This window comes from Aquarana catesbeiana, linkage group LG03 (assembly GCF_042186555.1).
Source record: "Aquarana catesbeiana isolate 2022-GZ linkage group LG03, ASM4218655v1, whole genome shotgun sequence".
NCBI classification, from domain to species: Eukaryota; Metazoa; Chordata; class Amphibia; order Anura; family Ranidae; genus Aquarana; species Aquarana catesbeiana.
The window spans coordinates 220,685,925-220,705,387 of record NC_133326.1 but is presented as its reverse complement, the minus strand read 5'-3'; the positions used below and the strand labels follow the sequence as shown (position 1 = coordinate 220,705,387).

The 19,463-nt window shown below is 42.8% G+C and overlaps 1 protein-coding gene across 5 annotated transcripts in view; it reads right to left on the bottom strand.

The window, feature by feature from the left end:
* Positions 1-13,704: 13,704 nt before the first annotated feature.
* CADPS2 (calcium dependent secretion activator 2) overlaps positions 13,705-19,463 on the bottom strand; it is a 1,072,621-nt gene continuing 1,066,862 nt past the window's right edge. For all 5 annotated transcript variants that reach the window (XM_073619790.1, XM_073619788.1, XM_073619789.1 and 2 more), the window contains one exon: positions 13,705-14,435. In XM_073619790.1, the coding sequence (XP_073475891.1) occupies positions 14,265-14,435 (171 nt within the window). In that variant the 3' untranslated portion in view covers positions 13,705-14,264. The remainder of the gene's footprint in view (positions 14,436-19,463) is intronic.

The window sequence follows — 19,463 nt, the reverse complement described above, 5'->3', positions numbered from 1 at the left end:
ATGTGCAGGGGATAAGTGTGCCCAAATACTTCAGGGCCGTCTTTGTCCATTTTAAATTAAAGTTGGACTGTAGATGTGTGAGTTGGGAATGCGAAATTCCCGCTCCCATCGCCTCTGACTTAGTAAAATAAATTTTTAAGTTAGAGAGTGTTCCGTATGTTTTAAATTCCCTTAACAAGTTCGGGAGGGAGATCACTGGACTGGTGAGTGAGAACATAAGGTCGTCTGCATACGCCGACACCTTATACTGAGTTTGGTTTATTGCGACACCTGTGATATTAGGGTTTAATCGTATGTGGCATAAAAAAGGTTCCAGGGAGAGCACAAAGAGAAGGGGTGACAAAGGGCACCCTTGTCTGGTCCCGTTAGCAATCGGGAAGGATTTTGATAGTACTCCATTGGCTTTAACTCTAGCAGACGGTGATTCATATGCCGCTGTAATCCATCTAATCATGTTGGGGCCCAGACCCACATGTTGTAGCATAGCAAACATAAAGGCCCAATTGACACGGTCGAATGCTTTTTCCGCATCCGTTCCTATGAAGACGCTAGGAGTTTTGGTACGAGTGGCCGTGTAAAGTAGGTTCAGGACTTTGGTGGTGTTGTCTCTGGCCTGTTTGGAACAAAGCCCACCTGGTCTAAATGTATTAGGTGGGGTATATGGGTTTGTAGTCTCCTGGCTATAATTTTGGTGAATAATTTGAGGTCGGTATTTAGCAGAGAGATGGGGTGATAACTCCCGCAGTAACTTGGGTCTTTGCCCTCTTTGGGGATGACGGATATTTGGGCTTGCAATGTGGTGGTGTGCAGTTTTCCTCCTCTAAGGAGATTGTTTAGAAGTTTGACTAAGTGGTCCCCTAGTGAAGGTAATAGTGTCTTGTAATATTGAAGCATGAGGCCGTCTGGCCCAGGGGCTTTCCCCGGTTTAGTGTTTTTAATTGCTAATTGTAGCTCAGGTAGTGTGATAGGTTATTCCAATAATTTGCGTGTCTCTGTCGGCAGGGTGGGCATACAAGACGTGTTGATATAGTCGGTTATCTGGTCCAATGATGTCGATGTCTCATGTAGGTTATAAAGTGACTCATAAAAGGATTGAAATTCCTGTGTTATGTGGTGGGGTAGGGTTACCTTTTGACCGGTCGCGGAGTGAAAGGACGGTATATAGGAAGCCAATTTTTGGGAGTGTAGGGATTGTGCCAGTAGTTTACCACACTTATTACCCGATTCGTAGACTTTCTTACGCTATATCTGGAGCGCCGCTTTAGCTCTAAAGTTAAGTAGATCGGTTACTTGTGTGCGTAGCGCGTCAAGTTCATTTCCTATTAAGTTGGTCGGGGTTTGTTTGTGTCTGGTTTCCAGGTCTTGAAGTTTGTTCAGTAATAAGGTTAGTTGTGCTGTTCTTTGCTTTTTAATTCTTGCGCCATGTTTGATGAATGTGCCGCGTATTACTGCCTTATGGGCTTTCCACACTAAACCCGCGTCGCAGTCAGCGTCGTAGTTAGTCTGAAAGTAGTTGGTTATTTCCCTTGTCACACCTGTGAGTACCTCGGGGGTCTGTAGCAGACTTTTGTTGAGTCTCCACGGTTGCCTTTGGCTTCTGTAGAAGTCCGTCAGGGCATACGTCAGAGTGACCGGGGCGTGATCCGACCACGTGATGGATCCCAGGAAGGTGTCTTTTACCGCGTGTAGTTGGTTGTGAGGGAGTAAAAAATAGTCTATACGTGTGTAAACGTTATGTGGCCGAGAAAAGAAGGAATAGTCGCATTCCCCGGGATGAAAAAGCTGCCAGACGTCGATTAGTTGTGATGAATGTAGAGCTAAATGGATGGCATTACGCATGGCACGAGTGGTGGAGGAGCTGCCCGTCGAAGTGTCCACCTCGGGATGTAATGGGGTATTGAGGTCACCGCCCACAATTAGTTGCCCTTCGGAGAATTTCCTCAAGATGTTTAGGTGTTTTTTGACAAAGGCGTCTTGCTGGGTGTTCGGGGCATATAGATTTGCAATGGTTACCCCAATACCCCCTATCTGGCCCTTAATGAATAGGAATCTGCCCGATGGATCCGACATAACAGCAGTCAAAGACCACGGTAGTTGGGCCGATATCAGGATTGAGACTCCCCTGGATTTGGCTTCCGAATTGGTAGAGTGATATACTATCGGAAATATCTGTTTTTTAGAATTGAAAATGTGTTTTCGCGGAAATGAGTCTCTTGTAGCAGGACTACGTCTGCCTTCAGACGTCTCATACTATTAAGCATCATCCGTCTTTTTTTGGGTACTTTAAGACCCTTTGCATTTAAGGAGACGATCTTAATCTCATCCATGCTCGAGGGGATTAGGGTGTGAAAGGGGAGAGAGTATGAAGATTGGGAATGAGAAGAGGAAAAGTTACAGTTCCAGACCGGGGGGGGTAAAGAAAAAAGAACGTGCAGAAGGACTAGTCTCTGGAGTTGACCAGTCTTCTAGTAGTAAACGGAGTGTCCGCCGAGGAAGTGTCCCCACAGCAACCACTCAATTCACTTGGTTGAAAATCTAAAAGACCCTTCCCGACCACATCTGCCTAGTCTACATAACTGTGCGTGGGGTAGATATTAATAGGTAGTATTATATGGTGCTAAGATGTATGTGACAAGAGGACCTAGAACCACAAAGAACCACAGTTTGCTTAACATTCTATAAGTTAACATAACATAACTTCTTCTCAACAAAAATAAGATAAAGGCTGACTTATCAAAGAGTAAACTTGCCACCCACCAACCGCCTCCCCCAGTCATCCCCGGGGGTTCCCCCCCCAGCCCGGGTGCCCCAGGGTAACCCCGAAAGACAGAGCCGAAAGTGAAGATGAAGGCTGCACCCCCTCATGCCACACCCCCCTCCCCCTACCCCAACCCCCCCCACTCATGTGTCATTTCGGACTGTCCATACCCCCCTCTTTAGTGATCATCAAAAACTTCAGTTCCCAGCATCGGTGTTATGTTCCTAAAATAGCTGTTCTGACCGGATCCCCTGATTCTGTGCACTGAAATAAATGGCCTCCAATTGCATATATATTCAATTAAGTCTCAGCTTATTGCATCCGATTGTTAGTCCTTCCAGCGGGGTTACTCACGTGACCTTTATTGGAATGTCTCGGTGCTTCCTGGTGTTTCTGGTTCCCCCACTCGACCCAGGATTACAGCTCTAGCGTCGAAGGGAAATCTGGTGTACCTGGCATGTAAAGTAGAGGAATAAAGGCAGGAAAATAAATGGGTCCAGGAATGCTAGACAGCTATTATTGTTGGAGGGGACATCTTCATTACTCCTCGGTGGAGACTTCAAGCACATGTGGGTGCACAGAAAGCCGGGGTCAGTAAATCCGGTGCCCAAGGAGGTGTACGGTCAGCTTTAGCTTGAGGTTGATGGAGTATTGATGACTATCCATAAGGGTACAGTCCCGTGGGCGACCATCCGGTTTCTTGCGGGCCAACCATCCTTGAACAGTAGGGCACAGCCAAAGTGCAAACTGCAAATAACAGGGCTCCCCCATCTGCCTCCGGGACCCGCACATGACCTCACCATGATACCGACTCCGGGCAGCGGGATGCGGCCATATCACGGCAATAGTGACCGATCACATCGCAAAGTTTCTAGCTAGGTAGCAGTGTGAAGGAAACTTAAAGTCAGGCTACTAGAGTGATTTTAATTAGGACTCACGTGTTTCGTCGTTGGTTGGAATGCGAGAGCGTCCACGGTTCCTCTGCGGACGTGCAGTTTGGGAGAATCGACCAGTAGACGGGCCTATAAGGCCCATTCGTTTTGGGAGTCTCTGTAGCCAGTTGGGTATCTGGAAAGGTTCCGTTCCCAGAAAGATGAAGAGCCCCGGAAGGTCAGGTGGGGTTCTCAATGTGAAGGAGGTCTGTGCGGAACGGAAAATGACCGCCAATGGGTATCCCCATCGGTAAGTACATCCGTGTCGTCCCGCAGCCTCCAGCACCGGCTTTAGCATTACCCTTCTTTGCAGTGTAGCCCTGGAAAGGTCTGGGAGGATCTGGATATTTGCGCAGTCAAAATCAATTTCTTCTTGTTCCCAGGCCTTCCGTAGTATGGCCTCCTTCTGTATGTATCTGTGCAAGCGGCAGAGAACATCCCGCGGTCTGGCCGGGTCTGTGGATTTAGGGCCCAGGGTGCGATGTACCCGGTCAAATTCCATTGTGGGCGGTTGAGTTCCCAAGATTCTGTGGAATATTGTGGTGACCGTTTCCACAAGGTCTTCTGGGCCTGTTGCTTCAGGGATTCCCCGCAGTCTCAAGTTGTTGCGGCGACTGCGGTCCTCCATTTCCTTGAGATGTAGTTGCATCTCCTGGGTAGCCATGTCTTGGGCTGCTTGCGTTCGTTCCACCGCCTGCATTTGGGTCTCTAATGACACCACCGATGTTTCACCTGAGGCCACCCGTTCTGCTATGGAATGTAGTTCCGTTCGTAGCTCCTGGATATCTCTGTTATGTGCTTCCTCTATCTGCACTATTAGGGCCTCTATATCCGCCCTCGTGGGGAGAGCCTCAATGTCTGCCCTCATGGGGAGGGCTCTAAGCATGGTCTGGAGGTCGGCATCTAAGCAGCTTTGGCTTTGGGTGTGATCCTCCATCCCTGGTCGGAAAGCTGCCGGCGTTTCTGTGAAGGGGTCTGGGTTCGTTGAGTGAGTCCGTGAGTTCCCCTGTGCTGGGATGTGGAGCTGTTCCATGTGGGACTCACTTGGCGCGGCTACAATGGCGCCTAGTGATTGCCGTTGAGAGTCTCTAAAATATCGCTGGATGCTGGGTTGAGAGGTCTGGTGTCGGGTTCCCCTAGTTGCCGATCGTGTCCTGTATTGGTTAGGGGTGCTCATGCCGTGCCCACCTAGGTCTTTATCTGGTTTGTGGCTTCCGTAGATTGGGTCAGGCCGGGAGCTCTGACAAAACACGTCTCTACTCGGCCATTGCTAAGCCACGCCAGTCCCGCTCTTCTTTCATTTCTTTAACAGGGCTGGCTCAACTCTGAGGATGGCTGCCACGGTGCAGATGATGATTATAATGGACTTTCTGGAATCTGAAGGACATTTTTACCTGTAGCGTATTTTTCTATCTATCTAGAGTGTAGACACATATGTATATGCAGACCCATAGACTTCCAGAGTAGTAAAGTACAACCAAAAATGAAACCAGACCCTGAGTTTGTGCAACATAAGCAAATATGGCCAAAAGTACATATATAATTACACAGTATACATAGTGACAAGGTTTTTAAAACATAAAACTACATAGCAATGAATACCTCTATAAAAGTGATTCATTTTACACGTATATCTATGTAGCACCTACCCCTGTAGGAGCCACTGGTGATGTTGGGTCCTATGTTCTGCCCGACTCTCCAAACTGCTCGGTCCTCACTGACACACCTGGTTAAAGGCTAAAGTAATTCACACCCGTGTGGCTTAAGCGTTAGTGTACCAACACACAGATAGTATGCCACCAATAACCAAATCATAAATTCATTAAATGTAATAATGCAAGGCAGTTAAACCGTGCATGAATTGTTAACCGACAACAGAACACTTTCAAAGCTGCACAAATAGGCAACGTGAACAATGGCCTGTAGCAGGGCGATTTAACTGAACTGCGGCACTGTTAAATCAAGTTTTAACTGATGTAACCAGTAATAGTTAGAATCAATTAACACAATGTTAATGTTCTTGAGTGCACCCAGCACTTACAGTCTGTTCCTTTAAGAGTGTGGCCAATGAGTGGCAGATGAGCTTCTAGGTAAGAACAGTCTCTATTGCAATGGGTTCTAGTCAGCGCAATAGCTTAGTCATTTTCTTTGTTATCATATCTATTGCATTAACTGTGTGTAGCAAGAGTTTAGGATGTGTAGTTTAGTTTACCACTCCTGGCAGGCAGCAGTACTGGTCCACTGCACTTAGTAGTCAACCGAGGACTGAGAAATCTCAGTCCTCACATGCAAGTGTCCCCAGTCAGGTCCTCACACTCTCTGCATGCACACACTCTGCAACAAGTCCTTTGGCTTTTGGGTTCCAGCACAGCAGGAATAACTCCAATATTTCAGTCTCTGACGTGAACACAGCACTCCCCAGTGATAGATCGACTCTTTCTGGCTCTAGTTCCCCAGGTGTAGGGAACAGACCCCCAACAGTAGGTCTTCACCTTTTGCTCTCTTCTCAGGACTATCCCCAGTTCAGCTTGTTTGCTCGTGGAAAAACTGTCTCTTCTCGTCTGTCCATGAGGAATTGTGGATAGAGAAGCCCCCACCTAATTCTTCATCCTTTGACTAGTATTATATAGTGTTGCTTCAAGAGCTACATTTCCCAGAATCCACTGCTGCACAGAAAGTCCTCTCTCTCATGCTCCAATCGGCTCAAGCTCTCTAATTCGCTCAAACTCGCTACCAAGGAGGGGGGCAGGAGCAAGCCAGGGGATTTACACAGAGCCTTTTTCTGTCAGCTTCAGAGAAAGAGAGAGGAGAGAAGCCATCTGCATTCTTCTCCCTCTGCATTGCCGATCAGCTCAATACCGCTGCTAGCAGAGGAGGAGTGAATGGGGAATCTGCACAAGGTCCTGTTTACTGTTTATAGTGGTGGAGGATGTGCAGAGGAGTCCACACACAGCCCACAGCACCACCTAGTCCCGCAATATATATAAATGTCCTCAAACAACCAACATAGCTTTTAAAGAACAATGGGAGGCAACATTAGGTCAGTAAACATATGAAAACAAACTATTGGCATTTAAACAGGAATCCAGCAAGGGAACCTCCCATCATTTGTCAGAAGAGTAGTTGCCTTGACTATATACCACTGATACTGGTAGCATCTACAGAGGTGTGTCAGGGGGTGAGCTAGATTCGTCCTCCACAGAAAATGTAGTAGGGAGGGGTTGCCAGTTCTGAAGCTCTTTGGGTGGTATGGATAGCTTCTTCATCCTGAGCATTTTAGGTCAGTCTCTTAGGTGGGCGGATGGCCCTATTTATTCTCTGCTCCTTGGGCTGAGATGGCCCTTCTCCAGCAGATTCTTCACTGCATTCTGGGAGTGAATGAACAGTCTCTGTTTGCTATACTCTGTGAGGTCGGGGGATCAGGGTCTTCCTGATCTTCTAGTTCCTCTGGTTGACAATCCTTAGGCACAAACTTTGGGACCTCAGGTCTGAGAGTGCCTGCGTATCTCTGCAGGGGTGAAGTGGCATATGTAGATGGACACAGCCAGTTCACACAAAAATCCTATTCCTCACTGCTTTCTCCCTTATCTGGGCCTGGTGGTGAGGGTTGCAACCTGGTAACTAGAACTTATCCAGAGGAAGACAGGATGGGTGACGGCGCACTTGGCTTCACTCAGAGACAGTAGATAATTCCGATGGCAAGTCTTCAGAGGCCCTGTCCTCCCATCAGGATGAATTTGGAAGGCCAGACAATTGATTGCAGATTATACCGTATCTATCTGCGTATAATACGCACTTTTTCCCCCTTAAAATCAGGGGAAAATCATGGGTGCGTGTTATACACTGATCCCTGCTGTCTCTGAGGGAAGAGGAATGAGCGCCGCTGAATTACATAGAGCCGTGATCTCCTGTGTACCCAACGCTCACAGCCATGCCTCCTGGCCCCCGCATTGGGCAACTGTTCTGTCTACCATATGAGCAGAGCCAGGAGGCGTGGCTGTGAGTAACGGAGCGCCGGGTATACAGGAGATCACACATCTGTGTAATTCAGTGGCGCTCGCTCCTCCTCTTCTCTTGGAGACAGCAGGGATAATCCAACACTGGTGAGGCTGCATTGATGGGCGGCACAGTGGTGTAGTGGGTAGCACTCTCACCTAGCAGTAAAAAGGGTCGCTGGTTCGAATCCCAACCACGACACTACCTGCCTGGAGTTTGCATGTTCTCCCTGTGCCTGCGTGGGTTTCCTCTGGGTACTCCAGTTTCCTCCCACACTCCAAAGACATGCTGATAAGTTAATTGGCTTCTGTCCAAAATTGGCCCTAATATATAAATGTGAGTTGGGGACCTTGGATTGTGGGTAGGCTCCTTGAGGGTAGGGACTGATGTGAGTGTGCGATGTATGTCTGGAGCGCTGCGTAAATTGATGGCACTATATGGGTGCCTTAAATAAATAATAATAAAATAGATGAACATCTTAATGAGACACGCACCCACACTCACTCAGATTGAACTGGATGGACTGGTGTCTTCATTCAACCTTATTTTGTAACAATGGGAAGGGTGAGGCTGGAGGTGGGCACTAAACAGGATGCATTGATGGGCAATTTAGAGGCTGCAGATGGGCACTGCCTTGGCATTACGAGTGAAATGGTCTGTCACCACCAGGACACATCCCTGTCCACTTGAGTCAGGTTCTAGGCATAAGCCGTCAATGAATACACACCAATTTAATAGGAACATGACTTTGGAGGTGGCTCATTGGGGTAGCTCTGGAAAACAGAATGTTTCTTTGTATGCAGCAGAGGTAGCAGTAACTCCCAAATTTGGCCCACATGCAAGGTCAGTAGAAATGGCCCCTCACTAGTTTGAAAGTCCTTTCAGGCTCTAAGTAGCCATGATTATCATGGAAGGCAACACTGCTTTTCTATGCATCTCTGGCAGGAACAGTTGCCACTTGTCTTCGGGAATGTCGAGGGGGCCCCTTCAGTATTAGCTGTAACTGATCTCATTTCTTATGGACCAGACATGCTTCCTTTGAAGCGATCACCAGCAGTGGGGTCAAACTGCAGCTGGTGCTTTCTTTTTGGAGAGTTTGGATAGGCTTCCATCCCTCATTTTTTTAATCTTTATTTTGTTTTCAAACATATGCATAACATACAGTTGTGCTCAAAAGTTTGCATACCCTGGCAGAAATTGTGAAATTTTGGCATTAATATTAAAAATATGACTGATCATGCCAGAAAACTGTCTTTTATGTAAGGATAGCAATTACATGAAGCCACGTTTTATCACATTGTTTTTTGGATCGTTTTTAAATCATAATCATAATAGAAATCACCCAAATGGCCCTGATAAAGAGTTGACATACCCCCTTAGCGCCAACTGTACGCACAAATGCGGCCTCGACTTTAAGGAGTTATATCGGGATGATGTCAGAAGCTGAAGGCAACATCCAGGTACCGTTTTTTAGAGCAGGTGGTCGGCTCTTCAGGGATAACAACCAATGCAGCTAAAAGCCGCTCGGCTGTTATCCCGAAGGAGCGAAAGGGGACCTCCCCTCCATCTTTCGCCGCTCTTCCTGGGCCTCCTGTCCCACCGGGAGACCCGATCCACGATCCGGCACTTCTGCCGGCTAGAGTGAGACTGGCAGGGAGCCAGAAATGGCTTCTTTCCAGTCTCCTATGTGTAAACACGGAAGTGGCTTCACAATGTCACTTCCGGTTTACTCAGCTGCTAATGGTGGCGAATTAAAAAAAAATTACAGTATTCAGAATCGCCGTTTTTGGCAATCTGAATACTTTGAAGTACAAAAGAGGGATTTGGGGTCTTTTAGACCCCCGATCCCTCCATAAAGAGTACCTGTCGCCACCTATTACTGACACAAGGGATGTTTAGATTCATTGTGACAGCAATAAAAATTATCATTTTTTTTTCTTAAAGAGACATGGTAAAAAAAAAAAAAAATAAGCAAAAAAAAAATAATTTTTTTTAAAGCGCCCCTGTGAGCTCGCGCAGCAAAGAAAATGCACACGTAAGTCGCGCCCACATATGTAAACGGTGTTCAAATCACACGTGAGCTATTGCTGTGATCATCAGAGCGAGAGCAATAATTTTATCTCTAGACCTCCTCTAACTCTAACCTGGTAACTGTTATTTTTTTAAAAGCGTCAGCTATGGAGATTTTTAGGTACTGTAGTTTGTTGCCATTCCACAAGTGTGCGCAATTTTAATTACAAACTCATTGACTATTTATAAACAGACACTAATTGTGATTTAAAAAGCCACAGATGTGGGAAATTAAGCTTTAATTGCCATTTTAACCTGTGTGTGCCTCCTTCTTTGTCTGTACCAAGACCAAACATTCCAGGGTAAGTAAACTTTTTATCAGGGCCATTTGGGTGATATATGTTATTATAATCTAAAAAGGATCCAAAAAACTATGTGATAATAAATGGCTTCATGTGATTGCTATCCTTAAATAAAATACTTTTAATCAGTCATATTTTCAATAATAATGCCAAAATTTCACAATTTCTGCCAGGGTATGCAAACTTTTGTGCATACAGAGTGATCAGGGTTGTCCACTACTCATAGCAATCCAACAATAAAATTGCGTCATAGACATGTGCACAGCCAAAAAATTTGTTCATTTTCGTTTCATTAGTTTATTATTTTTTTCGTTTTTTCGGGTCATTCGTTATGATCACGATTCGTAAATTCGTAAATGCGTTCATTTGTATATTCGTAAATTCGAACATTCGTTCATTCGTGCATTCGTTCATTCATACATTTTTACATTTGTACATTTGTAAATTCGTACATTCGTAAATTTGTAAAATCGTAATTTGTAAATTAGAAAATTCGGATATTTGTAAATTCGAAGTTTGAAAATCCAAAAACCCGAAAATTCTGAAATCTGAAATAACTATTAAATTATAGGTATTGTAATTTCCTTTCAAATTTGACTGTCAGTGAACGTAACAAATACGAATTTATCCGAAGTTACGAATTATCCAAAACGAATGCTGCATCTAAACAAATGGAACGGAACAAATTAATAATAATAATAATAAAACGTTATTATTATTATTTATTATTATTATTAATTCATTACGTTCCATTCCGTTTTTTCGGATCATTCATGACTTCGGATAAATTTGTATGTGTTACGTTCACGAACAGCCAAATTTGAAAGGAAATTACAATACCTATAATTTAAAAGTTACTAGTAATTACTAATAGTTAGGTTATTATTAGTTAACTATTATTTCAGATTTCCAAATTTTCAAATTTACAAATTTACGAATTCACTAATTTACTAATGTACGAATGTACGAATGTACATTCGTAAATTGCGAATGTACGAATCTACGAATGCCCGAATTTACGAATGTCCAATTTTATCGAATTTACGAATATTCTGAAAAAATTCGTTAAACGGGTTTTCGTTAATTCGGATATTCCCGAATTAACGAATTTGTCGAAATTCGTTAAAAAACGAATTTGGAACGAAACGAATTGCACATGCCTAGAAAATAGTATATAACATAAACTAAACCGAGAGTGAGGAACAATGCAGACTCCAAGACTCATTAAGGCCCCTTTCACACTTGTGTGACATGAGTCACACGATTTTGCCATGACTTGAAGCAATGCCTGTGTAATCTTGAGGTATACGGACCTCAAGTCGCATCAAAGTCGGATCAAAGTAGTGCAGGGACTGCTTTGAAGTCACTTGGACTTGAAGTCGCACAGATACAAATGGTAATCACTGAAAATCATGGGGTACGACTTGCCATGCGACTTTGAAGTCCAAAGTCACAGGACAAGTCGCACAAGTGTGAAAGGGGCCGAATGCAATTTGAAAGTATTGCCGAAAATAGATTCAGCAAATTTTTTATGCAATAGGTTAATGTGGACCAGGTGGTCTTCGTCCTGGGGCGACAAGCCACAGACTAGATTTGTCGGGCTGTAGCCCTCATATCTCTACTGCATTCTAACTGTGATGGTTTAGGCACCAGATGGGGAATTTTACGGTCATTAGACCTACAATATGCCTTTGATTCCCTGTACTGGCACTTCCTGTTCCACATATTGCAGAGGTGGAACTTCAGACCCAAATTCCTCTTACTACTCAGTGTACTATACTCAAATCCTACAACTAACATTGTAGCTTTTGGATGTAAGCTGGACCTACAAATCACAACAGGGACCAGACAGGGCTATCCTCTCTGGCACTTCTATTTTGTCCTCGCCATCGAGACATTGGCTGTCGCCATTATTATCTTATTATTTATCACAGACCCCATAACAACCTTGCCTAATTTACTTTCACTTATGCCCAACTTTGGTTGCCCAAACTTCGGGTCTGAATGTTAGCTAATCTAAATCGGAGGCACTGGACATCAACTTTTCTGCGTCCATTTTGGCTCTAGTACGTGCATCTTTTCCCTTTAATTGGTGTACGCAGGCCCTCCCTTACCTTGGAATAAAACTTACCTCTGACGTCTCCACACTATATAAGGCAAGTTATGTCACTCTTCTACGACGTGTGATCTAAAGAACTGGCAGAACCATACTCTTTGCTGGATGGGCAGAATAGTGATGATCAAAATGATGACCCCTTTGAAAATTCTTAGGCTCTATAACTTTCACGCAAATCAATATACACTTGCTAGGTTTTTTTTTTATCAAAAACATATAGTAGATTACATTTTGGCCAAAAAATTAAGACTTTTTTTTTTTTATTTGAATATGTTAGAAAGTAAAAAATATTATTGTTTTTTTTTTTTTTATTTACTTTTTTTTGTTTATATTGCAAGAGATAAAAAAACACACTGGTGATCAAATACCACCAAAAGAAAGCTCTATTTGTGTAAAAAAATTATATACATTTAGTTTAGAATCAGCATTGCTTGACTGCGCATTCGCCAGTTAAAGTAGCACAGTGTCGGATAGCAAAAAATGGCCTGGTCATGAAGGCGTAACATCTTCTGGAGCTTAAGTGGTTAAATTATGCATTTTCCTTAGTCTAGGGTTTTATTCAACCACCAAGCCTTTTGACTATAATCACACACTTTTTATTGAGTTGCGGCCATATGATTTGCTGCTTGAAAATTTGTGCCATTCAACAGGGGTAATTGTAATTGTAGATTCAATGGCCATGTGTGTGTCAGTTTCACAGGAAATAGCTGCAAGCACTGATAAGATTGGAAGGGTGGAAAATATTTGTTACAGTATATAAACTGTAAGGAGCACAGTTTAGGGCTACTGTTACCAAGAATCTAACATTAACTGTAAAACACTGAAGATATATTAATTTAAATGTCTAAAAAAATTACCTAAAAGGTTAGTTAAGATAGTAGGAGATGACATAAAAAGGAAACACTACTGATGAATATGAAAACTGTAGACAGTTGAGGTAATAGGAATAACTGGGGAAGATTCTAATAATAACTGTATTAAATTACACCATAGGCAGTCTCTGGTAAATCTCCTTTAGCTTAGAATGACTGATAATCTAGTATAACAGGCTGCATATATCTTCACAAAAATGTACATTCAGTACCAGGTATAACTTTTTTTTTACATATAACTGTAATGTTTAAAACACATTCTTGAACAATATACCATCTTAAACCTTTTGTATTGGAATTATACTTTCCCCCTTTATTTTGTAAAGTGTTGTGCAAACTGTTGGCACTATATACATACTATATAATATAAATAATTATATTAGCAGCTTCTTTGCACAACTAACTTGTATTTTAGGTATTCACATTTTTAATAATCATTTGTCTATTTTAATTTACAATGGGTGCAGTTGGAATCGTCAGCAAGAGTGTTCTTCAGTCATTAGACAGCTACAAGATGAATGTTATAATTCACATTGACAAGGAGACATATCTTATAATCTGACCTGTTACTAGCCCTAAAGGTCTGTCTTAACTATTATACATCAAACATCATACCTTCCAAATTTTATATATGAACGTAAAAAGAAGAAAGGCCACATTTGTCTGTAAACATATCAAACTTTATTAAACATTTTATAGAGACAAAAAAATAATCCCTACAGGTCCATGAAACTGTAGACTTAAAATGTACATATTTTCACAAGTCTCTGCAAGTCTTTACAAGAGCAGAAACACTAATGAAATATCATACTCAGGCTGGACATAAAAACAAGATACTTCTAGAGGCAATGGCCACTAGGATATGGAAATGATTAACTTTTATTGTGAATGCTACAAAAAAATGCAGGCCATTGGCATGATTGAGAAATTCTATACAAATATAGGTAAACAGTAATAATAACAATATATTATTTTAAGTGGGAGCTTTTCTGCGAAAATCCATATAAAAGAAAAGAATTCTAATGATATTAAACCTGCACAAAATTAGATCCATATTGTGTATTTATAGTACCATTTCTTTAACTCCTTGGCACATGTATTTTAAAAGGGTTTGAATAAGCAGTCTATAGGGACTTTGTGTGATGTGAAGTAAAACATTTCTATACATAAGAGGTAAAAATACATGGAGCATGTTGCAAACATATAAATATTTATATGTCATTCTTCTTCATCATCACTGTCCTTCATAGAAATCCCCTGGAGTCCTCCCCTATCAGAAACTGCTACCGTAGCCTCTTCCATAGTTAAACGGTTGTGAACTGTCTCATATGTCTTATTATTTAGTGTGCCGTCAAGCACTCCCTGTAGCCTAAAGTCTCTGTAGGTTTTCTGCAAAAAAAAGAAATGATAAAAAAAAAATATTCATTTAAAATGTCCGTGTAGGGTAGCATTACATCTTATATCTTAAATGTCACAAAACATTAATGTTTAGAATAACAGTAAAATTGAATTTTACATGTGGCAATGCACATGTATAAGCTGAAAGCACAGTTGTATTTTTTTTTCTTCAGTTGTAAGAAACTGCTTATGACAGCCAAGATGTTTGCAAAAAAAGGAAAGTCTATCATATTAAACTTTTAAACAGGAAAAAAAAAACCTTTCAGATCATATTTAAAAGATTTGTAATTCTGTGGTCTGAACTGGAGGATCAGCTATTCAGAGCTCCCATCTTTTTTATCAGCAAAGATCACATGACCAAATGCCTAGGTATTTGGTTATGTAGGTAGGACTGGAGGGAACCTGGAGCAGCATTTTGTCCAGGTAAAAAGAAGTATTTCAGTCCTTCTATTACTCTTCATTTATCCATATTAGCAATATTGTAATCAGGGCTTTTTTTTAAAATTTTTTATTTATCACAGAAAACAGGTCCACAGGAACCGATACATCCGTGTTTAACATTGTAACAGTGCAATACAAACATTTACATAGATCTTGTAAAGAAGAATTTGTTTCATATATTCTAAGAACCCCTTGTGATGTAATGCAATATGAGGCTGATATATTCCCGAGGTTCCGAATGTGTAAGGTCTCCTAGAATGGTGTGTAATATAAATGCTGTCTATTTTCTTCGGGTTATGACAATGTCGTGGTATAATCGTCTAGTAACGTTAGATAGAAAAGGCCCATGAATTGTTCCTTTGTGTGTCCTGCTTCCTTCCTTTTTCTTATTTTCCTGCAGATCAAGAGAGCAGAGATAAGAGAGAAAATAGAGAGAAAGAAGAAGAGAAGGGAAAGGAGACGGGAAGGGGGGAGGTGGGGGGGAATCCGCGAGCAAGAAGACCTCAGTTTTTCCCACTGAAGTTACTTCCTAGACCAGTGTTTCTCAACTCCAGTCCTCAAGGCGCCCCAACAGGTCATGTTTTCAGGATTTCCATTATCTTGCACAGGTGATTTGATCAGTTTCACTTCCTTAGTAATTACCACAGCCGATTCATCTGAGGGAAATCCTGAAAACATGACCTGTTGGGGCGCCTTGAGGACTGGAGTTGAGAAACACTGTCCTAGACTATCGATTAGTGACTTGTATGATTCTAGTACAGATTAAGTACCTGTTTCCTCTCTTTGGAGGGCTTGTCCCTCTGCTGAGTATTTAAATATGTTCCATAACTGCCAAGTTTTGGAATATGTCTCACTTCTGTTCTGACTCGTGAGGATCAGGTCTTCTAGTTTACTAATTTCGTCTATTTTCCTAAGCCAGCTGGTAATGGAGGCCGGGTCGGGGGATTTCCAGTTAAGGGGAATGCAGATTTTAGCTGCGTCCAATAGGTGTCGAACGATTGACCTTTTGTATACCCGAGCAGGTGTATCGGTGGCGTGTAGGAGGAAGTATGCCAGTTCATCAGGAACGTTACGATCAGTGAACTTCTGTATTATCCCGTGAACCTTTTCCCAAAAAGGTCTTATCCGGGGGCAGGACCAGAAGATATGTATTAACGTGCCTGTGTCTTGTTGACATCTCCAACATCTCGATCTCTCAGGAAAAATTTTTTGTAATAGTGCCGGTGTTCTGTACCATCTCGTAAAAATTTTGTAGTTGGTTTCTTGGAACCTGGTGCATATGGATGATTTATGTATGAAGTAAAGGATGTGTGTTCTTGTTTGCGCAGTGAAGTGGCAGTTCAGGTCTTTTTCCCATTTGTCAAAACTGGGGTGTTGATAATTCCCAGATGGTGTGATGAGCATGTTATAAGTCAGAGATAGCGTGTGCGGTAGCACACCGCTTTCCATACAGATTTCTTTGAAAGCAGTGTGTGGTGGATCAGTTACAATTGGGGGGGCCAAGCTGCTAAGAAAGTGTGAAAGCTGACTCGCTCTCAGGAAATCCAATCGGTATAGACCGTTCGGGTCTGATAATTCGGTCAGCGTTACCCATCTTCCTCCAGTGCTGTAATGGGAGGCTTGATATCCCCCTGCGTTTCTCAGCGTGCGGAATGTAGGATCTGTTATACCTCGTGTGAATTGTGGATTGCCTATTATGGGTCTCAATGGTGAGTTTTTAGTGGGGAGAGATGTTTGTGTTAGTAGGCGTGCACATATTTTCGTGGTGGTCCCAATCAATGGGTGAGATCGTATTCGTGATGGGAGTGTGGAGCAGCTCCAGGGGGCTCTATGTAGAGGGATTTCAGATTGCGTTTGTTCTAGTTGTGGCAATAGTTTGGTTTCCTGATGTCGGCACCAGTCAATAAGTCTACTCAGGTGCACTGCCTGATAGTATGTCTTGATCTCCGGCATGGCCAACCCACCATGGTGTTTCTGGAGTGATAGCGTTTGCCTCGGGAGACGTGATTTTTTCCCTGCCCACAGAAAAGTTAAAAATAGGGAGTGTACCTGTCTGAAATAGGTTGCGGGTATGTGTATAGGTAGAGCCTGTAATAGGTATAAAAATTTGGGGAGAACCATCATTTTTAGTATATTACAACGTCCAAACCACGAATGTAGGCCATTTTTCCAACTGTGGAGTAGCATTTGGACGTTTTTCAGTAAGGGCGGGAAGTTAAGTTTGAAGATTTGGGAGAGTTTTGGAGGGATGTAAGTGCCTAGGTACTTCAGGGCTTTGTCTGTCCATTTGAAATGGAAGTTATTTTGGAAGTGTGTGAGTTGAGTCTGTGGGATCCCTATTCCCATGGCTTCTGATTTGTTGAAATTTATTTTTAGGTTGGAAAGATGGCCATAGGTCTTGAATTCCTTCAATAAGTTTGGGAGGGAAATGGCTGGGTTGGTGATAGAAAACATCAGATCGTCTGCATATGCAGATACTTTATGTTGGGAGCCCTGTACAGCAATCCCCGTGATATCTGGGTTCAATCTCACATGGCACAGGAAGGGTTCTAGTGATAGGGCAAAAAGTAAGGGTGAGAGTGGGCATCCTTGCCTAGTTCCATTTGATATTGAGAAAGAATCCGAGACAACACCATTAGCCCTGACTCTAGCTGATGGATTAAAGTATGCTGCTTAATAAGCACACCTCGGATCATGGTCTTATGTGCTTCCCACACCAGACCAACGTCGCTGCCCTGGGTATTATTAGATTTAAAGTAATGTTCGATCCCCTGTTTTACATCTGCGCAGACTTCTGGGTTCTGCAGTAGGCTCTCATTTAATCACCAGGGCGGACGCTGGGTCGTGTGTGGGTCAGCAATGGCGTATCTCAACACTATCGGAGCGTGGTCGGACTATGTGATAGATTCTATCTTGGTGTTTAGAACTGCCTGTAAATTTCTGTGGGGTATTAGAAAATAATCAATGCGGGAGTACGACTGATGGGGCCGGGAAAAGAACGTATAGTCCCTCTCTCCCGGGTGGAAAAGACGCCAAACATCTATCAGTTGTGCCGAGTGTAAGGCCGTTTGTATCTTTTTGCGTGAGGTATTTGAGGCTGAGGATGTGCCAGAAGACGTGTCCTCAGTCGGGGTCAAGGGTGTGTTAAGGTCACCACCTATAATCAGTTGGCCTTCAGTGAACTGTATAAGTTGGTCTAGTCGCCTCTTTATGAATGCGTCTTGGTGTTCGTTGGGGGCGCATAGGTTTGCGAAGGTCACCTTTGTATTACCTATCAGTCCTTTTAAGAATAGATATCGCCCTTCTGGGTCCGTTTTAGATTCTAGCCATGTCCATGGTACTTTAGCTGATATTAGGATTGAGACCCCTCTGGACTTTGCTTGTGTATTGGTAGAGTGGTAGACAATGGGATAGTATTTGTTTTTAAGAATTTGGTATGGTATTGTCTCTGAAGTGCGTTTCCTGTAGCAGGATTACGTCCGCCTTCAGGCGTCTCATGTCGTTAAGAAGCATCCGCCTCTTTTCTGGTGTATTTAGTCCTTTCGAGTTTAATGATATTATATTTAGGGTGTCCATGCTCGCGGATTAGGGGGGGGGAAAGGGGGAGGGGCTTGGAGAGAGGGTCGGTTAAAAGATTATAAGAGAGAAGTTATGTAATACAGAGAAAGTAGTGTCAGGGTAGATTACCCCTAAGTAATAGGAAGATGTTTAAAGTGTGGAAGAGTTAGCGAGCTGCCGCTAGAGTGTGCAGCGTGATGGAGTACTAAGGGCGCAAGAGAAAGTACTTGCTAAAGCGCTGTCCGGAAAAAAATCCGAGTATGCAGCGCTGGCCTAAATGGGTTTGTGGGAGGACACAGTCAAGAGTTGAGTCTCCTTGAGTTTCTCTCCGCCCATGGCATAATGTAAAGTCATGTGTTTAATCGGTAAGTTATTGTAATCTGATCAATCAATACAGGAAGTAATAGGCAATATCAAGAGGTTATTCAGCAGTAAATAAAATAACATTTCAAATCAAGCAACTATATCAAACCAAATGTAATAAGTGCAAACAGGGGTCCCCATCTCAACACTTAAAAAGTGTTAGGGATGTTTCTGTGAACCTTTAAATTGTATTCTTGGATGATTGTGGTGAACTTCGAATCTATAGAGATTATAGTCCTCTCATCTCCCATGGAGAGAGCCGGTCTGTGTGCATCACATTTTATATGCAAGGCACAGAAATGTCCACCAAGAATCAGCAAACTGGATCAATATCCACCTCTTTCCCTCCGACCCCCACCCACACAGCAAGTCTCGTTTTGCAGTAGTAAGGTTTGTCTCACTGTTTTGTAGGGACACTAAAGTTCTGTTAGTTCCTTCACATCTATCCTGTATGGGAGTTGGTATGATCTTCTGTGTCTCATATGAGGGGTACCTGTCCCGGTTACCGTCCACTATGTAGTTTACATTTATAGTAATTTTCTCCTACTAGCATGTGAGGGAGTGTTCCATAGCCTTATTGTTGGGTGGTCTGCGGCTAAACCAGTGAGTTAGGTTAAAGTGGTATTTAACCTAGGAATATTAGCCGCTTATCAGGCT